Raw genomic sequence first — 23,649 nt, 5'->3', positions numbered from 1 at the left:
CACAGTAGTAGTGTACCCCTGTGTATTTCAAACACTGTCCATCCATCCACGTTTGTATTGTCAGTGGTGGCGCACTTTATAAATGTGTCCCATGACCATTCTTTATATTAAAACATGAGTGTCCCTTTGTACTTTAATAGGGCATAACACCAATGACCATTTCTTACATCAACATTTTATTTTACTGTCGTTGGTGGCGTACAGTCGAAGTGTATCCCTATGTACTCTCTACAAGTGTCCCTGTTTCCTTAAAAAAATTATAAGTGTAACATTACACATAAGTTGCGTTTAATACCCATCCCCCTCTAACTTCAGCCGGCCCCAGCAGCGGAAGTCAGAGGAGTCTGGGTAACCGATACTAACATTACATATATTTGTTTCGTTGTCTTATTGTCTGAAATTACGACAATCTAAACACCCAAAAACAGTCAGATTTTGTTATTTATCTATCCATTGGATGGGCTCAGATGGTTGTATTTTACAGCAAACTATTAAATCAAGATTATCAAAACCCATACATTTTGAGTACACAAACCCAACGTTCAAAAAGAGCATTTTTCGGACCCTTTTTTGTGTACTCATAACACACTGGTACGAAATAGTTATTATAAATAATAAATGAGAGCTAAATTCGGTTTCTTAGTTGTGTTTAATTTCGCCATAACAATGCAACAATGAGAATGAAGCATTGATTGTGAAAGAACCGTGTACATGTGCAATGATCAAATGTTGTTTAGGGGTAGAGTCGGTATTTTCTGTAATCTAAAGCGAAAGGGGTAACTTATCATTCCATGGATAGTTAGCATCAGAGAAATAACCACATGGGAATGTCGTGGAACGAGGTTAAATGGTGCGAAAAACACTTAGTGACATCAAAATGTCAACCTTGTAACCTTGCATATTGTTGACAAACCCTAAAATCAATTCACATGTAACTCTTGGATATATATAGGGTGACAATGGGGAATATTGCCACATTGCCCTTGCCCCGATGTTTCTACTAAAAAATGATGTGAGGGGTCAAAAATCACTTAGTTATTTCACTTTCAGATAAATGCCTTTCGAAATGGTTATTTCTTGTTAAAATTTTAGAAAATTGCAAACCCTTCTATATTTGAGCGAAGTCAAGAATAAATATGCGAGACAACTTCATTCATGTTTTTGTAATGCTGATTCCTTTGACTGTGACCCAGATCCGACAAAATCCGACTCGAACTGCATGACGGTAGTAGCTACCTGTCAATGCAATTGTAACCGTACACATTAATGTGTCTGCGAGCCCGTCATATCCAACACCACACACACTATTCAAAATGTACGTCTGTGACTTTTAATGGGCTGTTGACGTTACCGGCAGCAAACCATTATTAAGAGGGATAATACACGTTAAATCACTAGTCGCCGGTTCAACATCCCGTAATATCTTAGTACGTAATAAATCTGATAATTTAATGAATTCCCACTCCGCAATTTGCATGTCATTCCTGTGTAGATACGAATCGGGTTATTTGAGACGCTGCCCTCGGTTTATGAGTCACGCACTTGGAAAGCTCTCAGTCGAAACATGGCGTTCACTCCGAAAGGCTATGCTGTAAACGCGAAGTTAGCCGTTGTGTTTATGATTCTACACTACCTTTCACGGACTGAGTATGCTGCCGCTGAATGTGAGTTCTGTCTTTGATTTTTCTCTTAATTTTGTTGTCCCTCTTTTAAATATAATACGCGATATTTATATTGCAATAATACCATCATGGTGTCTTGAATGCAACCAGTTCTTCGATATACGAGACGAGATTACCAAACATTAGGGGTGATGCACATAAAATTAGCCAAATTAAATATTTGAATCTACCACGTCGATATGCATTTTCGATAGATATCATCACCATTAGTTGGCGAGGAACATTCTCATGAATATAGAAACGCCATATCTCCATTAATAGTTATATCTCAAATACTTACATTTGACGCAGTCATGACATTATTACTGCTATTAAAGTCACTCCAAAAATGCATGGAATAGTATTTATTTTCTGAATCATACCGTACACGCAGACTTTACGTTATCATCTCAGCATGCAATGATTTCCATGTGTTCGCCTATTCATACACATTTAGTAGACCCCTTCTGGTGGGCCCCAATGGCTCAGACTGGCGCCAAAATAATAGATTTCGTCTGAAGCAGTGAACAGTGTAATGACGAGTATAGAAAGCAAATAGAAGACAGAACAAAGAGATTTCAGTGAATATGGCTGGGAATACAGCATTTAACAATTCAACATGTTATTTACTCTAATGAATCTATTCTAAACGGTCGTTTGCAATAAAATTATTAACTCTGTTTGTTTTTTTATAATAAGAGCCAAATAATTGATTGATATTACTGGAAATTAGAAACGAGTATGAGATTAAAATGCCCTCAGGGTCAGGGGTCAAGTCTCAAGGTCAAGGCCCTCTCTATACCTTGCTTTTGTTACAAATGTACATGAGTGCAAATATAATACTGGGCAAAGAAGGCATGGTCCCATTCAGCGTATTACACGTATAATACCAAGTTTACACCATCGGTACATACACCCACCGAATGTAATTGTAATTATAAATCCATGTGGTGTATATTATTTCTCGATGACTCAGTTCAGTTCACCACAATTACATAGTGTTTTGGGAACTTATAACTACAGCTTCTTGGGCCATTATAAGGTAAACTGATGATGTTTCAGTCAGTTGACTGTAAGTGAGTCTATCAAAAGGCATAATACATCATTCTCCTGGGTTCTTTATATTGGCATGACTCCTGTCAAAACTTTCAATGACGTCATTCGTTTGCTCTGAAATGTGATAGTTCCATATTTCTTCGTTCGTTTGTAGTGTGGTCATTAGTTTTACAATTATAGTAGAGGGAAGTTCAGGACGTGTATTGTTCCGAGATTACTAGTGTTGAAGTACGTGACAACCAGTATTGGTGCCTGCTGCACATCAACAGACACAGAACCCTCCCCGGAGGAAATTAATCGTCACATCGGACAGATTAATAAAAGCAAACAACTAGAGAAGGCTGAAAAAAAAGTTGGAAAAAACATAGCAAGCTACACAAACATGAAATATTAGGATAACCCCTTGTATTTTCATTTAGTACCTCAGACTAGTTGCTGTTAATACTCAACATTGTCGGTTGGTTGTTTACTTTTCGTTGAAATTCAACAGCTGTCGAGTTGCAAGGACATGTGTTGTATACTACAGCCCCTCATGAGACATTTGAGATTCCGCTTAGACATTGTCACGTGACAATGACATCTCACGGCACAAGAGGGAATAAGAAAACTTGATGATAAGTGAAATTAAATATGAAATATACACAGTTTGTGGTTGACTTCAATGGATTCAATTGGTATGGGCGCAAAGTCTTAAAAGCAGAGAAATAAATTAGGCCTACGTGCTAGAGAAGTTCAAGAATGATTCGAACACCCAAGTGTGATGTCAGGTTGTGTTTCTGTTCCCTGTATCCAAGAAACTCATTATAAATCGAGTTAAAGTGTTTTCATTCGGTCTCTCAAGCCTTCTTGAAATGTGACTTTCATTAAAGTCTTTCTCCGTAGAGCAAATTTAGACTGCACAGTGTCTGACAGTTGTTGAGTACTATGTGGTCAGGCGCCAGACAAACCATGCAACGTACGTGTCCAGTCATCTCTAATTATGTAGCTATATCGTCGGATATTGAAGGCATGATAGTCTATGATAGATGATGTCTACGTGTCCAAAGATATTTCGCATCTTTAAAATATTAAGCTTACAAATATATATGTCACGTAGATTGTCTCATTGTGTGAATTGTCATGAGAAAATTATTTTTGTAATTTCTTTGTTCTTCAGTTTCTGTTTTTCGAATTGACAGGCAGGTCGACAGCTTCTCTTTTTCTGTAGGTAAACCTGCCAATATTGAGCCCTCCTGTGTGTTGTGGTTCATGATTGATGGTTTACTCTCCTAGCCACAGGTGATCACGGAGTCGATATGACACGGAGCTCGTATTAAATGGTTGTTCGATTCCACCCACTAACCCCTCTCGCATTATCTATCGCTTGGAGCACTTTTCTATAGTGGTCTGAGCCTATGGTAACACCACGTTAGTCTTGAGGTCACGACCTCAACGACGACGACGAGTGCTGTCAGTAGTCGAAATATTGGTAATGTCTTATATTTTATCGCACTGTTGGTTGTTGAAAATAACTTTTTATGAGAAAATTTAATATAAAGCGAACATTGTAACATTACAAATGTCATAGTCGCAACTAACTACATCGTAGTTATATAGTTGTAAGCATACATTGTATTATTTACTAATCAATCTCTCTCTCTCCCTCTCTCTCCCCCCCTCTCTCTCTCTCTCTCTCTCTCTCCCTCTCCCTCTCCCTCTCCCTCTCTCTCTCTCCCTCTCTCCCTCTCTCCCTCCCCACAGTACGCATTGAGCCAAGTGGAGTCCAAATATTGAAACCCGGTGACAACTTCACATTTAAGTGTACAGCACCCGGAGAATCAACACATATAGTGAATGATGAACATTATTTTGTCCCCACCGCACTTCAAGGAGGAATCACAAATAGCGAATTTAATACTATCGATGGCAGTACTAGCAATACGAAAATCCTCAAAATCGTCGGTATGGATATTAAGAGAATTGGACGGTATTCTTGTGATGTGTCTGCAACAGGCGAAAGTGTTTCTCTTGTACTACTAACTCCAATGGGTGAGGATTATGTTTTGAGTTTATTTACAATAAAGGAGCCGAGACTGCAAATTTACGCCTATTCCATGAGATCTACTAAAACACTCCGAATTTGTAGATATCTCCTCTATACATATTAAGACATGTTTTTACAAAATGCACTCAATATATTCAATAAATTCAAAATATATTATATAGTTTATCCATTCCTTTGCACTTGTTTTGGGCCTATCAGTGTGACGCCTCATCAGATTTATTCTAATATTGAGGTGAATTCATTCTGAATGTTGTCATTACTGAAAAGACCGCCCAAGTTACAGACCGTGTTACTATCAACATAGATTCACCCACAATAAGCCAAAAGCTTCAAAGTGTTCATGTATACCACTATGTAATGACATGCATTGACTGGTTTCAACTAAACCTGGTACAACTGTCAGATACTGTAGTAAAAATTATGAACAATATTTTATTTCATGACTTTCGAAATAATGACATGATTTAATGGCGGCCATATTTGTCATAAAAATTCTGAATATGAATAAGTTTTAACGTAGGTTGGCGTTTTTATTTTTCTTCTACAGCGTTTACCAATCCCAATGGCGTAAAAGTGGTGAAACCAGGAGATTCTGTATTACTTTCATGCGACGCTGGCAATTATCCCCCCTTGCAGGCAACGTTTGAACGTGACACATCATGGACGCCTTTCTGGGGGGCATTGCCAGGACAACGGCAAACACCACGACCGCGTTTTAGCTTTGATTCGGTGAAGGAAAAACTAGTCATCCATACCTCATTAGAAATATTGATTCCAAGCGCCGCACATCAAGATATGGGGAGATATGTATGCAAGGACTCGTTTGACAAAAATAACTACGCGAGCGATTACGTTGATTTGCTGGTACTTGAAGGTGAGGACTAATAAAGTCAAACAACTCAGAATTTCACTTGACATTTAAGGTGTATAGTGTATGTACGGTGGCTTGTTAGAGCCCTCGGTGATTTTTTAAAAATCACAGGTGAAAACGTCGAAAATTAAAAATCGCCCAATGGCCCTAACAAACCACCGTATGTCGTATTGTTTAGCCCTGTCAGGTTTCTAATCGTGATAGCGTATGTCCTATGAATGTTGTATCTTACATACTGACTACAAAGTATCACGTACGAAAATAATCGGGTAAGTTCATGTTTTATCTACAAGATGACGGAATGACGGAAAAACGTAACCATACGTCAAGCAAGGTTCTATTGCAGTACAAATGATGTTGTCTTGGTGTATCATTTGTGTGTGTGTGTGTGTGTGGCATGACATCTTTACACACACACACACACACACACACACACACACGTACACGTACAACTTCAAATGCAAAAGAAACAATTATATAGGTGCCAAGAACAGTGGAAATCAACTTGTCAGCTAGTCTGCTTGTACATCCACTGGATGTGCAAGCAGACTAGTTGACAAGTTGATTGTTGTAAAGTTGACTACAAACATTGACATCGTCTGCCATAAGACTTACGTGGAGCCCAGAGACTTGGCTATCTGTCTTGGCAATACACTATCGTTTGCCAGAACAACTTTGTCGTACGAGACAGCCAAGCCCCTGGGTTAATCTTCTAATCTCATATAAATCCATTTCTGTTAGTCTCTTGTCTTATTTTGTATCCAATAGCCAGGTGTTCAGACGACGAATACCCGGCTGTAGGAGAAACGGCGACTCTGAGCTGTTGGGTGCAAGAAGTAGCACAAAATGCCCAACGTGTCGCGTGGTATCAGAACTCGATATTGTTGAATGGTGAAGACCGCACACCCGGAATAATCGTGTCCCCCACTGGACAGTCGTTGATCATTTTGAACGCTACTGAGTCTAATTCTGGGACATACCGGTGTGATGTCAGTATAACACTTAATGAGGAAGACTACCATGCCACACCTAAAGAAATTTATGTCGGTGGTAAGTTTGTTTTTGTGTATATTCACTACTAATTGCATTCATCTTGTTCTTTTTTTTCCTCAGTGACAAATAACACTGTTTCTATGCAAAAAATACATGGTACACGTAAAACTGACTTTCTGGACAATCATAAGAGCTTGTGGGTTTGGGCTTCGAAAGAAAGAAGCTACAAACTTTAAGAAAACAAAAACAAAACCGAAGGAACAGTATCATGTCTCGCTGACCCATCGTTGCCATACATTAGTAGCATTGTTCCATATATGTTCGAAAATATTCATTTCACCGCATAGTCAAAGAGTTTTATTTCTCTATTTATAGTTGGGTTATCACCGCCACCAAGTTCTGCGACAGGTAAGATTGCTATTGATTAAAAAAATGGACGTTTTGTCATTTCTATGGTCAAGTAATAGATATACACTTTTCTGGCATCGTCGTGAACCACGTTCCTCTTTACGTCAACGACAATAGACGAACTTAAAGTTAGAGGAAAATTTGGTCTGACTTGAGAGAACTTGATATTGTGTGTTCGGCAGAGAGAGACTTTGTTATTCCAGCTAATTCTATTTATATATTTTCACTTCGACCATTTATTCATTTGCCTGATCAAGACACGTTTGCCAAAATGCAAAATCATAAAGAATGTTTTTTTTAATATATGTACTTTTCTTCCTCGTTATGCAGGGAATTTCATTATCACGTGGATGTATGTCATGCCTCTCCTTCTTATGGCCCGGTTTATGTGAAAGATTGGATCCTGTAGTGAAATTGTGGAAGTTTTCGAAGATCCGCAAATAAGGGAGGGGCCATCAGCAAACATGGGAGGGTGTGTCATTTAAAAAAGAAATTACTCGGACGTCTGCATGAAGCAACGGATGAAATCCGGCAATGTTCTGTACTACCGAGCGAGGTTCTCACGGGCGTGAGATAAAGCGAGTATGTGATTGCACACAGAGCAGCCACTGCCAGTACAAAACGGACAATTATAATGACACTAACTTTTCAGATTTCCAAGGAATAAGGGATTACCATGCAATGGGAATAAACTTTTGGCTCATTAAATGTGGCCACGTGTTGCACAAAAAGGACCATTTTCTATATAATAATGTAACTACAATATCAATGTGTACGGGCTATATGTCGATGATGTTTTGATTTTTCTGAATATATTCATTTTAAAAGGACGGTAAACTTATGTGTACATTTCACAAATTCACAAGCTTACGTTTGTATTTTTTATAACAATTTTATTCAAAAAAGTTACATTAAAGACTATTATAGTTTTGTTTGTAAGGCGAAATATTTACAACTTACTTTCAAGTAAACAGAAAAACGTGAAAAGGTTTTCACTCACCCAAACTGTTTAAATAGAGAACCTTTCTGAAATTGTCGTATACTGTTCGCTAAACTTTTCTTGATTTTAATATGCACATTAAGAAAACGCATCTGAAATATCATGTGAATAATGGATATTGCCATTGTCTTTTTGTAAGTCGATATAAGATCATATGTCTTCATACATGTATCTTTAATAGTGTAGATATCTTGAATAAAAAGATATGATTTGAGTGAAAACTTGAATCTTCCAATTAAACGATTCCCGTCGTTGAAGCAAGACCAAGTTAACTCGCAAACAATGATAAAGTGGAGTAAGAAAAAGATATTGATAGCAACTCAAAGAAAAAACTCTTGCACTACAAAAATGGAGATTGTCTCATTTGCTTGGCGACTGAGTTCAGCTGCTACACCAAAACTTTGAAGCATGCCTCCACCCCCACCCCGTCTTTCTCTCCCTCCATGGCCAATTGTTGCATGGTGAATGGGGTTGAAACTTGGTGAGGATGTTGGTCCTAGCAACCAAGACCACGCCCTTAGCAACGGTGAAATGATGACGATGCTTATTACAAAGATAACAACATGGATTAGATTGTTAGGTAAGTGACTATAGATTCAAAATATGTATGCAAATATGCCAAGCAACAAGACTACGCCCATAGCAACAGCTTAATGATGGTTTATATTGTAAAGATGAAAGTTGAGAGGGCAGGCAAGTTAATAAAGATTCCAAAAATGTATGGAAATATGCCGAGCTACAAGACCACGCCCATATCAACAGCTAAATACAGTCGTGCTACTATGCCATTGGCGCTATTTTTTATCCTGCCATGGTTTATACATGTTGGCAATTTTTAACTTCAAAATTAGTCTTAGGGGGCTAAAAATAAAATGTGGCCCCAAGACCCTCTTCTTAACCATTGGTTAGGCAATGAAAACCCATGAATCCATGTGATTATAGTCAACTTCCATTGATATGGCCTTAGCAACAGCCAACAATGCCAGTATATTTTGCAAAGATAACAACATTTTTGGTTAGTCAGGCCAAAAAAATATCAAAACATGTATGAAATATGCCTATCAACAAGACCATGTCTATAGCAACAGTCAGAACATTATGTATATTGTAAGATAACAACAGTAATTGGTAGGTATATATAAGGGCAGCCTTAATTCTGTTTCTCATGACCCAAACGACCCTAAATGTCTTCAATTAGATGAAAAAAATTTAAATCGACGCCCTATATGGCAGGGTTAGGAAAACCATGAGTGAATGAAAATTATTTTTTATCGCTGAAATTTGGGCAAATTGAATAAAACAAACAGTTCAAATGTTCCTTCTGACTTTACTTGCCATTTCTAAGTCATTCAGAATGTTAAAATATGATTATGAATCGAAGTAATTTAGTACATACATTAATGATAACAAAGTGCATGTGTCATAAAGTTTGATAATACCGTATAGCTTGTAATTTTAATGAGTTATTTGCATAATTAGTGATTTTCAGTAATTACGCTAGATGATAGATCTTAAGAATGCACTCATCCTCTGGTGTTATATGGATATGTGAGCTGATTAAAAATATGCACTTCTGATCTCAATAGATATAATACTTAATCGATAAAATAGAGAAAATATCATCGTATACTAGTACATGTATATATTTACATGTCATACCTCTCAGTATCGAAACAATAAACGGTTCGCATATATTCGGAACAGGTAGCCGGTGGGGGTCAGCTATGAAACGGTGATGCGAAGCCCAGGGTTAGTCGAATCTCCACTAAAACTACATCGAGCTGTAAGCCATTAATACACGTACAATTACTGAAATTTAACTAGCAAATTACAGTCTACCATCTTTGAAACAAGTGAATATATCCATCGCCCTTTTGTAATAAAACTTGGCGAATCTTATAAGCTTAAGGTGAACAGATTACACTAACCTAGATCGTGTGGTGGTGTCTGTGGATGGTAGGCTGGTAGCCTGAATGAGAATGAATGGGTACTCTTAGGTAGGTTTTATTTGAGTAGACGTGGTAACAAGGACAAAAATAGTTGACAAAACAACTACTTGAGTGGTAGACCTGATTATTTTTTTTTCAAAATTATTGTCTAGTATTAAATTGATTTTACTGGCACGAAAGAAGAGATTCAGTTGAGGTTTACTATACGAAAAGTCAAATTTACCCACCTTTACTCAACCTTTACCATACATGTGACCCACCTAACTACCATCTCTGTCAAGGGGTAGTACGAGACAAAGTGACACTTTTGACTGTTCACAGCCCCCAGGGGAGAGGTCACCGGAGGTAAATTAAGTCAAAGGTGTCACTTCGTCTCATATTCACCACATTTACACATCCTCTGCTAAAGATTTACCCCGGTGGAAAGACATGGTCAAATATGACTTTTCGTATATAGCTAAAATGGTGGACTCTAGTGAAAGTTACAGCAGGTTAAAAATACACCAAACTCAACTTTTACAGAAGAGGATATGAACAATAAGTTCCAAATCTACGTTTTATTTATTGATGTAGTAACTAATGGATATGCAATATCATGTCTGGTAGCGCAGAATTTTTCTTTCGACAAGGCGTGAAGGCATTCAGTTTACATCTGATATAAACATATTTTTGATCAATAGCATAGCATCAATTGAATCGTTACTATACAAAGTTATGTATTCGAGTGAATAGACCCAATTATTTTTATTCAAAACTACTGTCTAGTCTCTCACTCACGCCATTATGTCGTATGCATTGTCTACGTTTCTACTAGTATAGCTATTTGGTTGGAGTTACTTGTCAATTCAAGGGAACAACATGAATAGATGTGTTCTCCGCTGTTACATTTGATTACGTTATTTCATCGAAATTCTAAAATAAAACAGGATAAAGGACAATGTAGCATAAAATAAAGATGATAAATTCAGTATCTGAAGAATATCTTTTCTAATATTTCAAAGGAACAATATGAATATATACATATTTAGTTTAGTTATTCAGCGTGAAGGCACTCTTACATTCGATTACGCAACAAACTTCCTCTTGGTCAGTCATGAATAAAGGTTGAAAGTAACAGCAGAGACACATTCTAATGTACCACCCAACCCCAACCACCAACCCACCAGAAAATAGTATCTTAAATAAAATTTTATTGCATTGTTAGCCATCATTCCAAGTTTTTTATTACTCAAATAAAATCTGACATTCAAATCCTCTACATAAACAACATGGAATGTACCCTTCTACATCTTTTGGTAATTCTCATAAACAAATAACTTTATTGCTGGGAATAAGTAGTCACATGCCAACTTGATGACTAAGTCTATCTCATTTTGACACCATTGCCAAGTGGGAAATTAATGAGCACTCATGAAATGCCTTTAACAACGATTCATTTACAAATTATTTTCCCAAAATCCTCCACCACCCCCCAGAAATCAAATGGTTCTCCCCTTAGTAATATATGATCCATGACTATGATCTGTTTTTTGCCCCAGCCGTCACAATGTAAATGACCTTAAATATGTGGAGTCGAATATTCTAGTGTTTAATACCTGAAATGAAAATAGTTGTCTTGACAACGTTTCTTTAAAGATGTTATCAACGAAGGGTGGAAATTTAGTTGACGCACGGTGGCTCGATTCCACTTCCGGTTTCAATCACTCGTCGGGCGAAGTGCATGTAGAGTACATAGGGGACTGTGGATACGTATTGATTGGAGATTACATTAATGACGTCATCGCATGTTTACGATAAGGGGTATTTCATCCCATACGTTCGACTACTTGCGACTCTATTCGGAGCAGTGCGTGAAGATGACCCGGTCACTGTATTTCGTGAGATGCAACCTCGTTTTCTTATGTATGTATTTGGCACAGATTGGTGGAACTCTCAGTAAGTACTGTATCAGATCTAAAATCTCACTTCTCTAATTGAACATGTAAGTTATGATCATTTAATTAATATAGCATACATTCGATAAGCCGCTATGGCGTTGAATAATATACTAGAGGCCTGTGTAGCGTAAGCTCTAATGTGTTCGCAAAAGTAGAGTGAGGGAGGGAGGGATACCATCAGGATTTGGAAGACATAACTTCAGTTTATTCGTGATTTTTATTATACGAGGCACTTCTCAGCTCTTCCGATGTGAAGCTGAAACGTAAAATTTGTAGTTAAAACGTACATCAGTGTGTTGAAGTCATAATTTCCATATCAAATGTTCTCAGAACGGCCATAATGTACACATTTTATTCCCAGAAGACGGGATATGACAGTCGGCAACGAACCACTGTAAACATGGTGAAGGACATGTCGTACGTACGTACGCAAACAAAGTCAACAAATTACACTTGTTTTATCATAGTGTCAACAACGACGCTAGAATTAGTCATCCATATGGTTTCCTACTGCCAAACCAATACATGACAGTCATTGAGAGCATTGAGAGTATTCATTGTTAAGTTGAGGACGCGAAAATACGCTGTGTTACGTAAAAACACGGTTGTATGTTGAAAGTCCGAGAATGGAAAAGTTAAATGAGATCTTTATTTTTTAATCTGTTGAATTGTAAGCTTTCATACGTCTACATTAGAAATATTTTGCCGTTTATTTCACTAAACCTCTCGTTTCATACAGCAGTTAGATAGACAAAAACAAGCGGATATTATTCAAATAAATCACATTTTGCATTTCCCATATTCAAGTATAACGTGTCGGAGAAATTTAAGAGACGAATATTTTTTTCTATTTTAATATCACGGCCAAGGCTTCGGCCGGGTGCTTTGTTAGTTGTCGGCAATCAGATGTGACGGGGGGCACAATTGACTCTCGAGGCACATTCGACTTTGTACCACTGAGATCAAACAATACTTTCACGTTATTAGCCTAATCAATAATGCCGTTGTTTCGTTGTATTCATTAAAATATCATAATATGTAAATCAAGACAATTCAATAATTCTTTCAGTGGCACGAACTCGTCGCAATATATGATAAATAATGTCAGAAATGGCTTAATGACTTGCATTGCAACGGTCGCACTATGACGTGCAGCTGATCACGAGACCCGCAGTGATTTACTCTACAAGGTCAAAGGTCAAAGACACGGGCTATACACAATGAGTGATGGTCAAGTGACAATTGATCATTGCATCGATGTGAATTTCGTTTTCGAATGCATATCACATATCAGTCTAATTTCCGTTCCAGCACTCATTTGTTTTCTGCACCGTCTATTTTAAAATATCATAGTCAGAATATTTCATGGAGAGGACAACAAGAAAATAATATGTTATACATTTACCTTTCCTTACGATTAATATTAGAAGCATAAAACAGACATGGTTCATAATAAATACCTGCTAAAACTTGATATCGGTACATTTAGGGTGACAGATGGTCGGATGAACACCAACAGTCCAACGCCCTCCCCTATGGCTATCATGCATGTATACGCCCTTGTTTTATTTCATCTCTTTTCACAATAATCTATATGTGTCAGCTTTGTATGCAACCAAAAATATTACATCTAAAAGAAATCCCCTATTTTAAAACGCACCATCGTAAAATATCAGTTACGTATACTGGCATAGTCGCAACTGTATTATGGAAATCGTATACAGGTCCGGAATACAGGTATCGAGGATCGAGGAATCATTGCCTCACTTACAGTTACAAGTAGCCTCTAGTCCGTATACGGTCCGTGTTTATACAATTTACACTACGTTAATCTTCACACATCACAGCGTAGTGTAAATCGATCGTATTGGAACTAGACTAAGTCCTATACGCATTACCATCATCTCCGTTAGAAATAGATCGTCGACTGCACGTAGACTAAGTTACAAGTAAATCACGTGTTACATCAGTGTTCCCCAAACCAGTGTTAGGTGAACTTAACAAAGGGTTAATTAAATAATCAGCATGTAGAATAACGACTGAAGTTTGCCACTGGTTCAGATTTTCTCAAATTGATATTAACGTCAACCTGTCAAATTATCTACCTACTATATTTTTTAGAATGTCTACTCTACAAATTGTTATTCACTTGTGCTTTCATTCATTTTCATTGATACTTTTTATTGAATTAGTCTTTGTTAATTGAAATATATATGTTTGCACACGTGTGTATGTGTCTGTGTCTGTGTCTGTGTCTGTGTCTGTGTCTGTGTCTGTGTCTGTGTCTGTCTGTGTCCGTGTCCGTGTCCGTGTCCGTGTCTGTGTCTCTGTCTGTCTGTCTGTCTGTCTGTCTGTCTGTCTGTCTGTCTGTCTGTCTGTCTGTGTATGTGTCTGTGTCCGTGTCCGTGTCCGTGTCCGTGTCCGTGTCCGTGTCTGTGTCTATGTCTGTGTCTGTGTCTGTGTCTGTGTCTGTGTCTGTGTCTGTGTCTGTGTCTGTGTCTGTTTTCTAGGACTGACGTTGGTGAGATTTCTCTCCACCGCCTGCAGTTCTAGTATCGTCAAGTTTGTTATAATATCTGTATCTTTCTGTAATGTGTACCTTTGTGCCAACAACGTTATCATCGGTATACGATTATTCAAACTTCTTTTTGAAATGAAACATTTGATCACATTACCCCCATCCTAGTTGATTTACATTGGCTGCCAATTGATGCACGGATCAAATTCAAAGTCTTGTTACTTACGTATAAAATTGTACACGGAATTGCACCATTGTATCTGAAAGATTTAATTGAGTTGTATGTCCCAGCTAGAGATCTTCGATCATTGAATACATTACGCTTAGTACCACCAAGAGACAAATTCAATAGAATGTATGGCCAAAGAGCTTTTTCTGTTTGCGCTCCTGCTTTGTGGAACCTTTTGCCCCTAGAAAGTCACACCGCCGAAACGGTTGATTGTTTTAAACGCAGTTTGAAGACACATCTTTTTGTGCAATATTTCTGTTAAACTCACATTTTACAGGTACATTCATGATATTTTCCCAAGGCTTTTAATATTCGATCTTATTCGTAATTGGACATGAATTCTGTTTTAACTTTTTGCTCTTTGACTATTTTTGATATGTTCTTACCTCGATCTCTATTTTATCAGTATTGATTGCATTTTAATTCCCTTTGTTTTAAGAACATTAATTTTGTGGGGGTTTTTTTGTTTTTGTTTTTTACTTTGTTGTGTACAATGCACTGAGACGTATGTGTAGTGCGTTCTTTAAGAATTACAATAATAAATAATGATAATAAATAATTTCCTTTGCCAACAGTAACTGTTGACCCACCTGGTCCGATTGTAGCTGCCGTTGGTACTAATCTAACAATTCATTTCCGTCTGTACGACGATGGGAATCCCTTTCTCCTAAGTACGCACGTCGACCATTCGTACTTCGATTTCCCACCCGGTTTTAGACTGGAATTCGACCAAGGTGGCCAAATAGGGTCTGTTATCATAACTACAAATATAGGACCGAATGAAACCAGTACAGCAGACGTTGAGTTAGCGTATGTAACCGAGGATTTCAGCGGCCGTTACGGTGTTCAAATTCAACGAGATGAAGATGGCTTTGGAGGCCCATCCCGTTATGTTGAAGTTATCGTACCGGCAGGTAGGTCGCACAGTTTGTGCTTTCACCCTTGATTACTGGGAAGGCCTGTCAGATTCAATCTCGTTAAACTTACACAGTGTAGAAATGACCATGGCAATTTACAGTGCGAACCTTTTTGATCCACCAAGAAGTACAAAAAATGTAAATTAACATTTTGTAAAATCTTTTCACTTTTGTTGTATTGTGACTCTCAATCATTGTTAGCTATCGACGGAGCATACAAGCAAAATGTTTTAGCAAGCCAACCACGAAATGTAATCGTTTGTACAATCGATCTATTACGATTGTTAGCAATTTTATAAGGCATTGATAATAGCGAGAATGCCTCATTACTAGTAAGTGCGGTTATGCATGTACCTTCGTAATAATCTAAAAGACATTTATAAGCAAAACCCCGATTTCAAAACGTGTTCTTTTAATTTTAAGATTTGGTTTGAACCTTAACATCTGCTGTGTATTGCAGCTAACGTTTTGAATAAAGCATTAGATCATTTTAAATCGCTCAGTTTTAAGAACAGTGTCGGTGCGTTAGTTTACCAGCTCTCGCTATTGATTATATCCTCTCTGCGATGGCGCCTCTTTTCTCCGCCATTTCCCAGTGTGAGGTTTACACAACGTCATGATATACCAGTTAAGAAAATCAGACTGATTGATTTAATTTTCGACAGGAATTAAAGTTCATACACTGCGAATAGAGAGCATTTTTTCAACAGTTCTGTGGATTGTGACTTTGTGTGGACTATAGGAGGTCATCAGATTCGATTGCGTCAAGTCAGTGTGTGAAATCTATAAATAGCTACATTTTCACACGAACTGCTCAACAGTGTTTTAACCATGTAACCTGACTTCTATTGTATTAATAACTTAATAAATTTAAAAGGTTGACAAACGCAATGAATTCAATGCTTTGATTTCTGAATAACTGGAAATGTACACGGGAATAAATCCTAACGTAATGAATCAATGACTGTGTCAAAACAGATTACACACCAACAATGGAATCAACGCTTCTTGTGTCAGAGAAAACGAAACTTCAATATCATGCCGTATATTTTTTGTATAGCTTTACTTTGAAACATCGAAAAAATAACCAGAGGGTGATTGAACAAATCGAATTTATCATGGATTATTTATATAAGTCAAAATAGTTGAAATGTCAGTTTTATACCGTGATATATTATTGAATACTTCTTACCGCGGTCAGAAATTTGACCTATACCTATTAGGCTATTTAATCATAGAAGGAACATTATACATGTATTATCAATCCATCGCCATCTTGTTTGACAACTTTAGATAAATGCATACTAGAACTCAGGCTAATTTAGAGATCATGATGTGATTTGTCGACTGTGGCTTTCGATGGGGTCATTTACTGTATTACATTCTCAGCTTTTCAGCAGTATACGTGTGGTTACCATGACAACTTACAAACGTGAGGCCAACAGCATCTATCGCAATGTTATGATGTATTCTTTAGATGAGCTTTAGTTTACTTGGGGAGAGGCACACCCCAGTAATTCAATAACATCATATGAAGCCATCTATAGAGAGCGCAAGATGAAGAAATCATTTTATTTTGATTCTATTTATTGTCTAAGAAGGATTTGAGCAAAGGCGATTTTTGAATAAAAGCAAAATTGTGGTTACTAGATATTTAACTTCAACTGTGTGAATACACCATGTATCAGTAGACAGACAGACAGACAGACAGACAGACAGACAGACAGACAGACAGACAAGCAGACAGACAGACAGACAGACGGACAGACAGACAGACTAACAAACAGACAGACATACAAACAAACAGACAGACAGACAGACAGACAGACAGACAGACAGACAGACAGACAGACAGACAGACAGACAGACAGACATATATTAAGATCTTATACTTTTCCTATTTAATTATCACCAGCGGAATGGAAGCCGAAGGGTTTCATCGTGGCACGTGTAGGCCAAACGATAAGTATGGAATGTATGGCCGTGGAGTACGCGTCGTTAGAAGCATCTACTTCATTTAATTCAGACGAACTCACCATCTCTGCTGATCGTCAAAGGAGATCCCCGTCAGACAATGGTCCCAATCCGGTTGTTACTTTAAATGCAACCATTGAAAGTGTTACAGAGGCCGATATGGGACGGTATGCTTGTACCAGTAGGGACAGAAATAATCCTAAGATTGAGACTACAGAGTATCTGGAACTTCTCATCATGTCAGGTATAGACAAAGTTTATCTTTGAGTCAAGGCATGTGGAGATTTTGACTATTATGAGAGGCGACGATGGACAAAATTCCCACACGATTTGACTCTAGACTAGGCTGCTGAAGTTCACGATAGTAACGTGACGTCGAAAGAGTTTAACGGTTATTTACGGTGTAATCAATTAAACAAATGAACCGTTACGACCACAAAGTACATAAAATGCATTTATGGTAAAGAAAGTAGCAAAATGAATGTTTCCAGTAGGAAAAGATTAACATAATATGTTTTATGAATATTTAAATTATTTTAAAAAGTACTATAATACTGAATCAATGTCGTTCAAATGTCGATGTCGATGTCACACTTTGTGCTTGTGTTTACACTACATGGAAGTATTATATTGCAAAGATGCAAATTTACTCAGAACGTGATGTTAAAGTCGAGTGAAAGATGGGCGTTTGTATAATAGAGATGGTTCGTCAATGTTCGAGAGAGAGAGAGAGAGAGAGAGAGAGAGAGAGAGAGAGAGAGAGAGAGAGAGAGAGAGAGAGAGAGAGGGAGGGAGGGAGGGAAGAGAGACAGACAGAGAGACAGACAGACAGAGGGAAAACATATAGACAAGCAAACAGGCACCCTCATATATATCAGAAGAAAGCCCGAGGTCTAGGAGCTAGACTTGCAGACAGACAGCTTTGTAGAGATAGAGAAAAACAGGGATAGAAAATAGAGAAATAGAGAGAGAATGGTGGGATGTGGTTTCTAAGAGCTATAAATTAATGACATTTTGTTACTTGATACATATACATGATAAATATTCATGTGTAATTGAATTTTTAGTGATGACAACTGGCAGTAAGATTATAGTAGAAGAGGGACAACATACCGCTATAGCGTGTTGGATACCATGGCTAGATGAGTCACTTCAAACTGTGGAATGGTTCCGTGATTACTCAGATTTGAGCCGCATTAGAGATCATAACAATGAAATTGACCTCGACAACGATGGAATCCCTGATGCCATGACGTCACTCTCAGGACGATGGCTGATATTCTTCAGGGTCAACATGGCATTGACAGGCAACTACCAGTGTAAAGTAAAGTTTACTATACCCCAACAAGGCCGTACCATTTATTCTACACCGTGGGAAACAATTTCGTTGAAAGGTTTGTGTTAACTTGAACAAACAAACAAACAAACAAACAAACAAACAAACAGACACACAACCAGACAGACACACAGACAGACACACATACATACATACATACATACATACATACATACATACATACATACATACATACATACATACATACATACATACATACATACATACATACATACATACATACATACATATACCCCAACACACACAAACACACACCCCATCCCACACACATATACCTAGAACAGATCAGGAATACCTTTTGATCCCATAATTTATATTTCATTACATTACATATCATTTCTTTTACCACACGTCGGTTTGAGAAGCATATTAGAATACCCATACCAACACCTTGCATAAAAATATGTTCATGAAATACCAAAAGTAAGACACTGTTTTTGTGTGTGTAAGTCGAATAATGCAAATATTCACCACGAAGTATTCAGAGTAGCATGCGATGCGATTATGCAATGTAGTTATTTAATTTCATGTATTTTTGATGTTTTCTTTTTGTTTTAGAAACAGAATTATAGGTGATACGACTGCTAAATATGAAACTGTGGAATGGTAGAGTAAGTCACACATGAACAAGGTGGTAGAAACTTGAAGCTAGATTCCTTCTCGTAATACTGTGGTGTTTTAGAATGCTATATTATAGTGTATGATATTAACAAATACAATAAGATGACAATCCCAGTCTTGGCAATTATTAATTTCTGTTTTATTTCCGTTTCTATTTTCAGTGACACTACGAGAAACAAGTGAGTCTGTAGAACCACGTGAGTACTTTAGATATAGGTGATCGCCCCAATCGTAATAATTCACTAACATCATACTATCTTGACTATCATTACATACACACTGTGACGTCATCGCATAAGTGGAAGTCACAAGGTTTCATGCTAAATGGATGTATGATGGGGCGATACCTGGGTTAATGGATTTGTATGTATGCTAAGTCTGGGTGCAATCAACGAACACTCAGTATTTCTGAGAAATGATTAGATAGATAGATAGATAGATAGATAGATAGATAGATAGATAGATAGATAGATAGATAGATAGATAGATAGATAGATAGATAGATAGATAGATAGATAGATAGAAGGATGGATGGATGGATGGACGGACGGACGGACGGACGGACGGACGGAGGGATCGACGGGCGGATGGATGGGTGAATGTGACGACAATAAACAATGTGTGACTATACCCTCTGACACATGGTAATGCTAATTTATTAATATATTCATACCATAGAACACCACCATTAACCAATGAAACTAAAAGAACAAAACGTAGATTCAGTTTACATGATTACATTATTTATGTATATTTGTGTGACCATAACAACGATTTAGTATAACCTACTGGATGGATTATTTTTTTTCGAAATTCCGAATGTGGTCTTTTAAAACTTATCAAGTCCTTTTTTAACCATATTTTAAACAAATGTCTCTTCGTTTATAGCTCCTTGTGAATCTTGGCAGGATTTCGATCTGTCATCGTCCAAGCCTGATAATCTGGTAGCCATAACGGAGAGAGATAGAGACTTCCGATGGACTATGCAATTTCGTGTCAGAGCAACAAATCAACTTAACATAACTGTTTCCGATGCATCATGGGTAGATGACAATAACCGGTTTATTGTGTTGATGGGTGTACGTAACGACTTTGGCAACTCATTCACCTTGGTTGAGCGTCATGGAATCAGAGACTATAATGACGACGAACATCGAAAGTACGAAATCACTCCGAATATTTTGTCTGATGATCCTAATATCTGGGATGAATTCACTCTACAGTATTACTATGACACTTTGAGGATCTTAAGAGGCGACGCGAAGTTGTCAATTTTGACGTACAATAATTTTCAACAGTTCCCTACATTCACCAGATTTTTCGCGGACTTTTCAACCGCACAAATGAATAACGACACCCAAGTTCAAGTCTGCGTTATTGAAGATGTCGTTGGTAAGTTTTGAAACAGAAAGTATCATAACCTGCATTATATTGGATATGAGAAAAATGTGTACTAGAACCCACTCCCACCCCGTCGGGTACTCCCATGGAAAGGTATACGGAAATATGCTGTCCAAATTGATACTTTTACACGAAAAATATCCCTAAACATGGGTCGGCTTTTTATCTGAAAGTTCCCTAATCACATGAATCATAAGGTCGATAACATGATAAACGTCTTTAGAAATACCGGCATCATCGCACACGCACACTCCCGTCTGAAAATTTGAGGACCCCCCCCCCCCCATGATAGGGGCGTGTAATATTTCATAGATTGTTCTTTTCCAGGTCTGCAGACTAAATATAACAACCTTTTGACTATGTATTCCTACCTTTAAGGAAAAAAGAGGGTGGTAGGAATATATAGTCAAAATGTTGTTATATTTAGTCTGTAGACCAGGAAAACAACAATCTATGAAATATTACACGCCCCTATGCCCCCCTCCCCCATGTCTCGTAAAGCAGATTAACTAAGCGTTGTTTGTTCAAATCCTTTCTTGTAATGACGGCTTTCCTTCTTGTTTCATTTTCCTGTACAGATCCTACGCCTGTAATCTGTGAAACAGAGTCATGTACTGACGAAGTCAGTGCAGGTTTGTTACATTATTGTCTTACTTTCTTGATAATATCCATGCATGCAAAGTGTCCAACAGAACAGAAAACCAACTAGTTTATTGCTAGAGAGACGGATAGACGTAATGGCCTATATATGAAATTGGAGGGAATGATATCTTTACCTGCAGAAGATATTTACCCGAAGATCTTTACGGTGCATGCCACTGACTACATGTATGGCATGGTGTTTGAATATGAATGATCCAACGAAGCACGAAATTAAATACAAATTTTATGCGATGAATAGATATAATAGCATCGAAAGGTATCCTGTAATATGATTAATTAATTACATATATATTTAATTATCCACTAATTATACATTCCATAAAATATGAAAGAGTGATTTGATATAAAGTTATACTTATAACTGTCAACACTTTAATAGGACTATCTTGTCTTTGTTTACAGGAGTATTCAATCATGCAGACGTCATGGTCGTCGGTTTATCAACATTTGCTGTTGTCATCTTCTCAAGTTTCACTCGCAGGTCATGACGTGACAAATGCGATGGTGTACAGCGCCCTCAATCAGAAAACCACGGCCGTGATAACCACATGACAGTCACCCAGTGTGAGAATCAATTTCTCGTGGTGTCCAGCTCAAATGATCGGTGTCCTAGGAACTATTGTTGTGACTTATCACTAAGATACAAAATTCGATATGTATAAATTAGTTATAAACATATGTTTACAATTAGTATGTTTTTCTAATTCAACTATTTCACATGTCGAGTCGATGAGAAATATAAAATATTTGAGCAACCTTACACCCGTACCCCAAATCGTTGATGTATATCTTAATTTTCACCAAGGAACTTTTTCTAGTTATACTATCTATAATATTCATATAAAATATGAACACGATGTGCAAAAATTACTCGCTATGCAAATCAAGACATTAAAACAATCGTGCTGGTTGCACGTGCAGAATCGGCAACCTGTTATTAATCTGATTGTGAACGACGTACAGAGACAGTTGATAGGAACACGTATAAAACTTACATAGATTTTGAAACTATGCAATCATAAATGTTCTCTTTGTAGAAGATACACTCGAGTGTATGTATTTTTCAGTAAGTCGATATGCATTGATTATTCAACGAATATTTAAACTCGAGGTAGTCATACAAGTGTGAGCTTCTAAAACTTCTTCAGAGTTGGTTGATACATTTTACAGTCTAGTCTCTGGTTTACTTCTAAGGACTAATGTACTATTATAAAAAGTAAATACAACTGATCAAATGAAGAAAATAATGTTATGTATAAGTGAGTGTGTATATTTCGAAGCATGCAAACGTGAACTAATCACGTACTGCATGCGCGCGCAGTATATGATATAAGTATTAATTTAGCTTCAGATACATTTAAATTTTGAAATGTGAGTCCTTATTTTGTAGATATTCCATCTCACTATTGGGATGGCTTTATTATCACGTTGAATATAGTCTAGTTCCTGACGACCGTGTTAGACTACATTGGATAGTACCAATGTGTATTGTATTCGAATAAAACCATCGTCATTTCTTTACAGAACCGTGCGTCTAGTTTAAATGACTAACATGTACAACCTTACTATTTCCAGTTTCATGACTAACATGTATAATGTAACTATTTCCAGTTTCATGTTTCATGTGGAACGTAACCATTTCCAGCACAGACCCTGTAGAGTGTGTTTTCATTTATGATCACTTATGTATTTCTATTTGTGATATGATATAAATCTGGCGAGCTGGATATTTTGACAGCTGATGTAAAAGATTACACAAGAAGAACTAAACTGTAATGTAACCTTCCATGCATCTTACAGTTTGTTTGTTTGTTTGTTTGTTTGTTTGTTTGTTTGACTGACTGACTGACTGACTGTCTGTCTGTCTGTCTGTCTGTCTGTCTGTCTGTCTGTTTGTCTACTTTTGTGCATGTGTCTTTCTGTCTCGCACTGTTTCCGTCTATCTCTGTGTATCTTGCACTTTCTCTGTGTGCCATTACGCTTGTAATGTTTTCACGTGATTTCAAAATGAGTAAAACCCTTCATATATCGCTTTCAATATCGCAATTAT

General features: G+C 37.3%; 2 protein-coding genes across 3 annotated transcripts; both read left to right on the top strand.

Annotated features, from left to right (window-relative positions):
- The first annotated feature begins 1,533 nt into the window (after positions 1 to 1,533).
- On the top strand, positions 1,534 to 8,172 carry LOC144446790 (vascular endothelial growth factor receptor 1-like). 2 transcript variants are annotated; one of them, XM_078136623.1, is made up of 6 exons: positions 1,534 to 1,664; positions 4,458 to 4,745; positions 5,309 to 5,635; positions 6,401 to 6,682; positions 7,001 to 7,033; positions 7,364 to 8,172. In XM_078136623.1, the coding sequence occupies exons 1-6, from the start codon at positions 1,565 to 1,567 to the stop codon at positions 7,423 to 7,425; spliced, it is 1,092 nt and encodes a 363-aa protein (XP_077992749.1). In that variant the 5' UTR covers positions 1,534 to 1,564; the 3' UTR covers positions 7,426 to 8,172. The 2 variants fall into 2 exon arrangements, with proteins under 2 accessions (XP_077992749.1, XP_077992751.1); XM_078136625.1 differs by lacking the exon at positions 7,001 to 7,033.
- Positions 8,173 to 11,778: 3,606 nt separating this feature from the next.
- Positions 11,779 to 23,543, top strand: LOC144446660 (uncharacterized). The gene is made up of 8 exons (XM_078136475.1): positions 11,779 to 11,917; positions 15,242 to 15,580; positions 17,499 to 17,801; positions 18,625 to 18,951; positions 19,697 to 19,732; positions 20,424 to 20,927; positions 21,515 to 21,568; positions 22,002 to 23,543. The coding sequence occupies exons 1-8, from the start codon at positions 11,839 to 11,841 to the stop codon at positions 22,085 to 22,087; spliced, it is 1,728 nt and encodes a 575-aa protein (XP_077992601.1). The 5' UTR covers positions 11,779 to 11,838; the 3' UTR covers positions 22,088 to 23,543.
- The last annotated feature ends 106 nt before the right edge of the window (positions 23,544 to 23,649 follow it).

The sequence above is a fragment of the Glandiceps talaboti genome, chromosome 15 (genome assembly GCF_964340395.1).
Source record: "Glandiceps talaboti chromosome 15, keGlaTala1.1, whole genome shotgun sequence".
NCBI classification, from domain to species: domain Eukaryota; kingdom Metazoa; phylum Hemichordata; class Enteropneusta; family Spengelidae; genus Glandiceps; species Glandiceps talaboti.
The sequence above is the reverse complement of the archived record's forward strand: the minus strand, read 5'-3'. Positions and strand labels throughout refer to the sequence as shown.

Excerpts from the sequence above, each read along its gene's own strand:
- LOC144446790 (XM_078136623.1), top strand. The coding sequence starts at position 1,565 with ATGGCGTTCACTCCGAAAGGCTATGCTGTAAACGCGAAGTTAGCCGTT. Across the intron at positions 1,665-4,457 it reads TGAGTATGCTGCCGCTGAAT|TACGCATTGAGCCAAGTGGA; the intron begins GTGAGTTCTGTC and ends CCCTCCCCACAG. Across the intron at positions 7,034-7,363 it reads GCCACCAAGTTCTGCGACAG|GGAATTTCATTATCACGTGG; the intron begins GTAAGATTGCTA and ends CTCGTTATGCAG.
- LOC144446660 (XM_078136475.1), top strand. The coding sequence starts at position 11,839 with ATGACCCGGTCACTGTATTTCGTGAGATGCAACCTCGTTTTCTTATGT. Across the intron at positions 19,733-20,423 it reads AAGTGAGTCTGTAGAACCAC|CTCCTTGTGAATCTTGGCAG; the intron begins GTGAGTACTTTA and ends CTTCGTTTATAG. Across the intron at positions 21,569-22,001 it reads TACTGACGAAGTCAGTGCAG|GAGTATTCAATCATGCAGAC; the intron begins GTTTGTTACATT and ends CTTTGTTTACAG.